At 47.6% G+C, this 9,999-nt stretch overlaps 1 protein-coding gene across 1 annotated transcript; it reads right to left on the bottom strand.

Annotated features, from left to right (window-relative positions):
• Positions 1–1,637: 1,637 nt before the first annotated feature.
• LOC138963625 (soluble scavenger receptor cysteine-rich domain-containing protein SSC5D-like) lies at positions 1,638–5,161 on the bottom strand (the record flags this gene model as incomplete). The annotated part of the gene is made up of 3 exons (XM_070335472.1): positions 5,124–5,161; positions 2,174–2,842; positions 1,638–2,130 (listed from the first exon to the last, which is right to left on the bottom strand). Coding segments are annotated over exons 1-3 (1,200 nt in total), but the record flags the coding sequence as incomplete, so codon positions are not given.
• Positions 5,162–9,999: the final 4,838 nt, after the last annotated feature.

Below are 9,999 nucleotides of genomic sequence, written 5' to 3'. Positions count from 1 at the left end.
GTTTTAGACCATTTTCGGGAATAACTCCGTCGTTTGTATGGGTTGTGGAAAAGTGAATACCCTTGCTTTTCCTCTGACAAATATTGGCTTGGCCAATCACTAGCGAGGGGCGTAATAGAAACCATGCTCCTGTCCAGGTGTTTCCGACACACCCCTAGCTAGTGATTGGCCCCTAGCCCTGCAAAGTGTGTCAGAGGAAACGCAAGGAATTCACTCTTCCACAGCCCATGCAAACCCGACGGAATTATTTCCGAAAATGGTCTATTAGGGGAGCTACGGTGTGGAGAACGGTGTGGAGAACGGTGTGGAGAACGGTGTGGAGAACGGTGTGGAGAACGGTGTGGAGAAAGGTGTGGAGAAAGGTGTGGAGAAAGGTGTGGAGAACGGTGTGGAGAAAGGTGTGGAGAACGGTGTGGAGAACGGTGTGGAGAACGGTGTGGAGAACGGTGTGGAGAACGGTGTGGAGAAAGGTGTGGAGAACGGTGTGGAGAACGGTGTGGAGAACGGTGTGGAGAACGGTGTGGAGAAAGGTGTGGTGAACGGTGTGGAGAAAGGTGTGGAGAACGGTGTGGAGAACGGTGTGGAGAAAGGTGTGGAGAAAGGTGTGGAGAACGGTGTGGAGAAAGGTGTGGAGAACGGTGTGGAGAAAGGTGTGGAGAACGGTGTGGAGAACGGTGTGGAGAACGGTGTGGAGAACGGTGTGGAGAACGGTGTGGTGAACGGTGTGGAGAAAGGTGTGGAGAACGGTGTGGAGAACGGTGTGGAGAAAGGTGTGGAGAAAGGTGTGGAGAAAGGTGTGGAGAAAGGTGTGGAGAACGGTGTGGAGAAAGGTGTGGAGAACGGTGTGGAGAACGGTGTGGAGAACGGTGTGGAGAACGGTGTGGAGAACGGTGTGGAGAACGGTGTGGAGAACGGTGTGGAGAAAGGTGTGGAGAACGGTGTGGAGAACGGTGTGGAGAACGGTGTGGAGAACGGTGTGGAGAACGGTGTGGAGAACGGTGTGGAGAACGGTGTGGAGAAAGGTGTGGAGAAAGGTGTGGAGAAAGGTGTGGAGAACGGTGTGGAGAAAGGTGTGGTGAACGGTGTGGAGAACGGTGTGGAGAACGGTGTGGAGAACGGTGTGGAGAACGGTGTGGAGAAAGGTGTGGAGAAAGGTGTGGAGAACGGTGTGGAGAAAGGTGTGGAGAACGGTGTGGAGAACGGTGTGGAGAACGGTGTGGAGAACGGTGTGGAGAACGGTGTGGAGAACGGTGTGGAGAACGGTGTGGAGAACGGTGTGGAGAACGGTGTGGAGAACGGTGTGGAGAACGGTGTGGAGAAAGGTGTGGAGAACGGTGTGGAGAACGGTGTGGAGAACGGTGTGGAGAACGGTGTGGAGAACGGTGTGGAGAACGGTAGGGAGAAAGGTGTGGAGAACGGTGTGGAGAAAGGTGTGGAGAAAGGTGTGGAGAACGGTGTGGAGAAAGGTGTGGAGAACGGTGTGGAGAACGGTGTGGAGAACGGTGTGGAGAACGGTGTGGAGAACGGTGTGGAGAACGGTGTGGAGAAAGGTGTGGAGAACGGTGTGGAGAAAGGTGTGGAGAACGGTGTGGAGAAAGGTGTGGAGAACGGTGTGGAGAAAGGTGTGGTGAACGGTGTGGAGAACGGTGTGGAGAACGGTGTGGAGAAAGGTGTGGAGAACGGTGTGGTGAACGGTGTGGAGAACGGTGTGGAGAACGGTGTGGAGAAAGGTGTGGAGAACGGTGTGGAGAAAGGTGTGAAGAAAGGTGTGGAGAAAGGTGTGGAGAACGGTGTGGAGAACGGTGTGGAGAACGGTGTGGAGAACGGTGTGGAGAAAGGTGTGGAGAACGGTGTGGAGAACGGTGTGGAGAAAGGTGTGGAGAACGGTGTGGAGAACGGTGTGGAGAAAGGTGTGGAGAAAGGTGTGGAGAACGGTGTGGAGAAAGGTGTGGAGAAAGGTGTGGAGAAAGGTGTGGAGAAAGGTGTGGAGAACGGTGTGGAGAAAGGTGTGGAGAAAGGTGTGGAGAACGGTGTGGAGAAAGGTGTGGAGAACGGTGTGGAGAACGGTGTGGAGAACGGTGTGGAGAACGGTGTGGAGAACGGTGTGGAGAAAGGTGTGGAGAACGGTGTGGAGAAAGGTGTGGAGAACGGTGTGGAGAAAGGTGTGGAGAACGGTGTGGAGAAAGGTGTGGTGAACGGTGTGGAGAACGGTGTGGAGAACGGTGTGGAGAAAGGTGTGGAGAACGGTGTGGTGAACGGTGTGGAGAACGGTGTGGAGAAAGGTGTGGAGAAAGGTGTGGAGAACGGTGTGGAGAAAGGTGTGAAGAAAGGTGTGGAGAAAGGTGTGGAGAACGGTGTGGAGAACGGTGTGGAGAACGGTGTGGAGAACGGTGTGGAGAAAGGTGTGGAGAACGGTGTGGAGAAAGGTGTGGAGAAAGGTGTGGAGAACGGTGTGGAGAACGGTGTGGAGAAAGGTGTGGAGAAAGGTGTGGAGAACGGTGTGGAGAAAGGTGTGGAGAAAGGTGTGGAGAAAGGTGTGGAGAAAGGTGTGGAGAACGGTGTGGAGAAAGGTGTGGAGAAAGGTGTGGAGAACGGTGTGGAGAAAGGTGTGGAGAACGGTGTGGAGAACGGTGTGGAGAACGGTGTGGAGAACGGTGTGGAGAACGGTGTGAAGAACGGTGTGGAGAAAGGTGTGGAGAAAGGTGTGGAGAACGGTGTGGAGAACGGTGTGAAGAAAGGTGTGGAGAAAGGTGTGGAGAAAGGTGTGGAGAACGGTGTGGAGAAAGGTGTGAAGAAAGGTGTGGAGAACGGTGTGGAGAACGGTGTGGAGAAAGGTGGAGCTCTGTGTGTGGAGCGATTCTCTGGTCGCAGGTCGAAACAAACACGGATCAACTATTGTGCAGACTCAAAGGCGGTAAAATCGTGCCGAATTAGCCCAATTGTTCCCAGATAGTCTCCGCATGACCCAACATGTTTTAAAATCGTCACCACGAGTTTTCGTCACACTCAACAATGGGACATTGCTTAAAGCCTGATAACAAACATCACTATGTTTTTTGGCTCGCTCACTTTTTCTGTTCACTCATCCAAAAGACTTTGCCATTTTTTTGGACAAAATCATCAGGCTCAAACAGACGATGCAAAAGTCCCACGCTTTGAAGTAAGTTACTTCAAAGTGTGGGAAGATCCCCCCCCACTTTGAAGTAAAAACTGAGTTTACTTCAAAGTGTGGGAAGATCCCCCCACACTTTGAAGTAAAACATGGGTTTACTTCAAAGTGTGGGGCACATCCCCACACTTTGAAGTAATTTACTTCAAAGTGTGGGATTACTTCAAAGTGTGGTGCAACAGAGCTTCACCTGATCTTGCAGACACAGACTATCATGTGTTCTTCTGGTGACGTCAAGAACTGTTGTGCCCAAATTAACCGTGCTGCTATCCTATTGGGTTTACCAGTGCGTTTTTGTGATCGCATTGCTGAACTGGAGAAACTCGAATGAACCGGACACACCTCGTGCAGAGAGTCTAAGTAGTAATACCGAGAAAGGACATCTTTCGATGATGTTTTTCTGACGTTGAAATTGTCAGCAACATTATCTCATGAATGGAGAGACAATTTGATTCTCCAAACTTGTTTGGTTTGTTTTTATTTGCCTGTCTGAAGCTATTAAAGTATACCCGCTCTTCCGCAAATAAGTGTACATGTTTGGGGTTGACATTTCCGCTGTCTACAATTTCAGTCCTTGCCCCTTTGCTGCTGAGGGAATGTGTGGTTCTGGGTTCAGACCAGGTGCTATTTGTAAAATGCTGAACAACGAAGAAGGAAAGAAAAAAAGCCGATATCAGCAGTCCTTCACTACTAATAGTCTCATCGCAATCTCGCTCTATTACCCCTTAACTGTTAATGCAAATCTCTCCACCGCAAACACCACCCCCTCCCCCTTACCCACACCACACTCAGACACCAAACACCACCCCCTCCCCCTTACCCACACCACACTCAGACACCAAACACCACCCCCTCCCCCTAACCTATTCAAGCCCGCATTGACTACAAACTGTCCACCCTCTGCTTTAACTTCTTTTCTGGCTCGTCTCCTGCTTACTTCTCTGAACTCCTCACCGTCTATTCTCCAGCAAGACAACTCCGTGCCTCTTCTGACTGTCGCATCCTCACCATTCCACACACCAAAACCAAAACATACGGACAACGCACTTTTACTTTCTGAGCACCCACACAATGGAATTCTCTCCCCTTTCACATCCGCCACTCTCAGTCACCCAAAGCATTCAGACGAGCACTTAAAACGCACCTCTTCAAGAAATACAACCCCTGATTTTGTTTTCTCAGTCCATCAGTAGGCTACATGTAGTGTATTTGTTGTTTTAGTGATAATGTGATAATGTATATAAACATCCAGGGCTGTTTTCAGTATTGTTGATAACAATCATGTTCTGTTTGATTAAGGGTATTCAGCTGGTATTTCCTTGTTTTCACTACCTATTTTATTCATGTTTTTATTTCTTAGTTAGTGGAAGAATCTTTTGTATGTATGTTTGATGGTGTATGCTTTTAATTAAGCGTTGCTGACTATGAATGTAGATGTAAATGCTTGTATAACTGTGTTTTAATTTTAAATGTGTCAAGCGCAAAGAGCATAATTGTAAAGTTATGATGTTGCGCTATATAAATGCTCATTTATTATTATTATGATTACCCACACCACACTCAGACACCAAACACCACCCCCTCCCCCTTACCCACACCACACTCAGACACCAAACACCACCCCCTCCCCCTTACCCACACCACACTCAGACACCAAACACCACCCCCTCCCCCTTACCCACACCACACTCAGACACCAAACACCACCCCCTCCCCCTTACCCACACCACACTCAGACACCAAACACCACCCCCTCCCCCTTACCCACACCACACTCAGACACCAAACACCACCCCCTCCCCCTTACCCACATCACACTCAGACACCAAACACCACCCCCTCCCCCTTACCCTCACCACACTCAGACACCAAACACCGATCAGAGATAATTATTCTACGCAATCTTCACACTTCTCCCCCTTTCCGACAAATTTCCTGGACAGGAAGCGCTCACCTCAAGTTGTCGCCCTTGGCTCTCTGACCGTTTATCATTTCCGGTCGGTGTCGTAGGAAGCGCTTCGTACTTCCGGTAGCCTCGCTTTGGACCGTAGAACATGTCTGCCACACGAGAAGTTAAAGCGTCTGTCTGGAATTCGCAGGCTTCGTCTCCATTGGACCCCTCTGGTTGTAAGTAGGCTACCTTCCCAGTCTTTTCTGCGTGTGTCTTTCGATCTCTCTCTCTCTCTCTCTCTCTCTCTCTCTCTCTCTCTCTCTCTCTCTCTCTCTCTCTCTCTCTCTCTCTTCTCTCTCTCTCTCTCTCTCTCTCTCACTCTCTCTCTCTCGCTCTCTCTCTCTCGCTCTCTCTCTCTCTCTCTCTCTCTCTCTCTCTCTCTCTCTCTCTCTCGCTCTCTCTCTCTCTTTATCTCTCATCCAGTTTGTCTATCTTATTCTCTCTCTCTCTCTCATTCTCTGTCTGTCTGTCTGTCTCTCTGTCTCTGTCTCTGTCTCTGTCTCTCTCTCCCTCTCTCTCTCGCTCTCTCTATTCCTCCTTCCCCCTTAAAATCCCCGCACCCCCCCCCCCCCCTCCCTGCCGCCTCTCCCTTCACCCATCCCCTTATCAGATTTGCACGAATAACGAAATTGTAGGATATATACATCGCAACATCAAGGCCACGTTTCCAATTTTGTTCCTAACCACTGCCGTTTTGTAGACACCTACACACGAGTGGGAGGCCTTTACCCCTTGGGTTTATTCGCTTCGCTTGCCCATTTACGACTTCTCTTTTCCTCCTTCGTATCCATGTTATTTTTCCTCACGTCCCACGCCCGCCCCCGCGGGATTATAGTTTGTGTGAGATTTTGTTTCCTTGTTTCCATAAAGGTACATGCATTGAATCTCGTTAAAGCGGTCACACTCAGTAGCACTGTACTGTTGTGGATGTAACACGAGACGAGAGTCTTTTAGTTGAAACACGTGCCAAACGCCAACAGCCTAGCTGCGTCCTGTGCGTAGTGGGGATATCCTGTGCGTAGTGGGAATATCCTGTGCGTAGTGGTGATATCCTGTGCGTATTGGTGATATCCTGTGCGTAGTGGGAATATCCTGTGCGTAGTGGTGATATCCTGTGCGTAGTGGGAATATCCTGTGCGTAGTGGTGATATCCTGTGCGTATTGGTGATATCCTGTGCGTAGTGGTGATATCCTGTACGTAGTGGTGATATCCTGTGCGTAGTGGGTATAACATGTGCGTAGTGGGGATATCCTGTGCGTAGTGGTGATATCATGTGCGTAGTGGTGATATCCTGTGCGTAGTGGTGATATCCTGTGCGTAGTGGGAATATCCTGTGCGTAGTGGTGATATCCTGTGCGTAGTGGGAATATCCTGTGCGTAGTGGTGATATCCTGTGCGTATTGGTGATATCCTGTGCGTAGTGATGATATCCTGTGCGTAGTGGTGATATCCTGTGCGTAGTGGGAATATCCTGTGCGTAGTGGTGATATCCTGTGCGTAGTGGGTATAACATGTGCGTAGTGGGGATATCCTGTGCGTAGTGGTGATATCCTGTGCGTAGTGGTGATATCCTGTGCGTAGTGGGGATATCCTGTGCGGAGTGGTGATATCCTGTGCGTAGTGGGGATATCCTGTGCGTAGTGGTGATATCCTGTGCGTAGTGGGGATATCCTGTGCGTAGTGGGGATATCATATGCGTAGTGGTGATAACATGTGCGTAGTGGGGATATCCTGTGCGTAGTGGTGATATCCTGTGCGTAGTGGTGATATCATGTGCGTAGTGGGGATATCCTGTGCGGAGTGGTGATATCCTGTGCGTAGTGGGGATATCCTGTGCGTAGTGGTGATATCCTGTGCGTAGTGGGGATATCCTGTGCGTAGTGGGGATATCCTGTGCGTAGTGGGGATATCCTGAGCGTAGTGGGGATATCATGTGCGTAGTGGGGATATCATGTGCGTAGTGGGGATATCATGTGCGTAGTGGGGATATTTGTTGATTTATTTTGCAGATTGACGTAGGTGTCAATTCGAAGATTACTTACTTACTTACCGCCTCTTGAAAACAGTTCGCCTCATAGTCTCAGATCTTGTCAGACTTTCACATAGGATAAGAGTTTTACCATTCCTCCACGACAATGAAAAGCCTGGGTGCTATAGATCTATACATACATGTGCACAGTGGTTTTTTGTAAAGAAATAATTTCGTAAAATTACAAAGTGGCTGTTTCAGAAACAAATTCATCCCAAACAAAGTGTGTGCGTGTGTGTGTGTGTGTGTGTGTGTGTGTGTGTGTGTGTGTGTGCGCGCGCGTGTGTGTGTGTGTGTGTGTGTGTGTGTGCGTGCGCGCGCGTGTGTGTGTGTGTGTGTGTGTGTGTGTGCGCGCGTGTGTGTGTGTGTGTGCGTGTGTGTGTGTGTGTGTGTTGTCTCGAGGGTCCAGGCAACCGATTAATACAAAATAAAATAAAATGAATTTAAAAATCGATGTTATTCTCTGCTTCGTTCTCGGTCTTCTCTTAATAATTTCTTTTCCGGTAGACGGAAGGCGTCTTTTAAGTTTTTGGTCAATTAAACTGTAGTTTGTTTTCATCTTCTTTCTTCACCTTCCCCTGTGAGATGTGATGAAAAGGACATGCTTGCTAGGGGAAGGCTCATAGACGCTTTAGCACACACAGAAAGACAGATACACCCACACGAACACAAACACTCACTCTCTCTCTCACACACATACACATACACACACACACACACACACACACACAAACACACACACACACACACACACACACACACACACACACCACAAATACGGTTTACACCAGTTTTTGTATCAATTGTCAGGTGTTTTTTGTGTTTATTTCTAAGCCTGTTAGTAACGTGTTGTTTTTACAAAGGGCAACGACTTCTTTTAAATAATCTCAAACGAAATGAGGCAGAGCGCTGTTTGGAGGTCAACTAACCAAAGGGAAGTAAGGGAACTCTTTTTTCTGTGAGGATGAAAGTCGCTTGTTCATTTCAATGCTTGTTATGCTCTCAGGTGCCAGGAGATTGGTTCCGTTTAACTCTCGCTTACTCCATCGCACATGGCGTATGCATTTAGATCGCTTACTTGCCTTTGGTTATTTGACTACTGTTAAAGTGACATGACTGCTCGTGTCAGTAGTCATGTGTCCCTGCGCAGAGCTGTCCGTCCTGTTATATTTAATAACAACACATCGTTCCATGTGGACACATGTCTAATTCAAAGTGACATGACTGCTCGTGTCAGTAGTCATGTGTCCCTGCGCAGAGCTGTCCGTCCTGTTATATTTAATAACAACACATCGTTCCATGTGGACACATGTCTAATTCAAAGCGTCAGTCTGTAGATTGCGTACTGTCTGTGAAGAATTGTATTTGGGGGGGAGGGGAGGGGGGTAGACATGAACGATGAGGACACGGTACTTCTTGCTGTGGTGAGACTGATCTGTTTTGTTATGACAGTTATGGGGGTGCTCAGACCTGGGAATCCATACGATGTCGCCGTATTTTGTACGCCTGATCGTCTAAAATACGACAGTACGGTCGGTGGAAAAAAATACGACGAGAACAATTCCCAGAAAACTTTTCTTCACAAGCCCATCCCTGCCATTCCTGTATTGTCACTGGGGTATTGTCACTGGGGTATTGTCACTGGGGTATTGTCACTGGGGTATTGTCACTGGGGTATTGTCACTGGGGTATTGTCACTGGGGTATTGTCACTGGGGTATTGTCACTGGGGTATTGTCACTGGGGTATTGTCACTGGGGTATTGTTTATTTTAATAAATACAAATGAGTGTATAACTCGGCGTTTGATCAATGATTACAGCTTTTGTCATTAAACATTGAAAGAAGCTCGTTTGAATCCTCGATATTCAAATGCTATGTGGAGTACATTCATTTAAATTCTTAAAATAGACCAAGTTTGTTTGAGAATACTCCAAGTACTAAACAGGGGTTCCCAGGTCTGGATGCTGCATGTGATCGCTTAAACAAGTAGGATTGTATCTCTAAAAATGCTACAACGATGTAGAAAGGATTGTTAAGCGTACCAGTTAAATAAATGATGACAGTTATTACGGATCCACCCCATAAAACGTCGAGTTCATGACAATACATGTCAGCTAAATGATGACAGTTATCACGGATCCACTCTATAAAACGTCGAATTAATTATCATACATGTCAGCTAAATGATGACAGTTCTTCGAGTTAGACACACACAAAACATTCCTTCCAGTTAGACACACACACTTGGTGTACGAATGAATACACCACACACACAAGTTGTTTATTTGTTGTTTATCGTTTTCTGGTGTTGTGAATTGGACGGTTTGTTGTCCGTTAAAGCAAATTACTCAATGCTCAAAACCACTATACTTTCTATCGGTGCAGAAGTTGATTGTTGGTATGTTTTCAAGTGGAAGGAAGCTCTGATCCTGTGTGAAAACCTGGTCAGCTGTGTGAAAACCTGGTCAGCTGTGTGAAAACCTGGTCAGCTGTGTGAAAACCTGGTCAGCTGTGTGAAAACCTGGTCAGCTGTGTGGTGGATTGCGCGTGAATAATGAAGGTCTCTTTGAAATAGAATCTGTCTGACAACGAGGTTTGGGAATCAATCAATCATCCTATTTTTGTGAAACCGTGTTCACCATGTCGATTTTCTTTCAAAATAATTATCTGATATATATCTCTTACTGGCACTTTTTTTAGAATTGCGTTTTGGGTTGTTTGTTTGTTTGTTTGTTTGTTTGTTTGTTTGTTTGTTTGTTTGTCTGTCTTTCCATCCATTTTTTGTGTCTGTCTGGTTGTGTGTTGGTTCATGTTCGCATTCTAGATCCTTTACACCGACAACAAGTTT

Source organism: Littorina saxatilis, linkage group LG4 (assembly GCF_037325665.1).
Source record: "Littorina saxatilis isolate snail1 linkage group LG4, US_GU_Lsax_2.0, whole genome shotgun sequence".
In the NCBI taxonomy this organism is placed as follows: Eukaryota; Metazoa; Mollusca; class Gastropoda; order Littorinimorpha; family Littorinidae; genus Littorina; species Littorina saxatilis.
The sequence above is the reverse complement of the archived record's forward strand: the minus strand, read 5'-3'. Positions and strand labels throughout refer to the sequence as shown.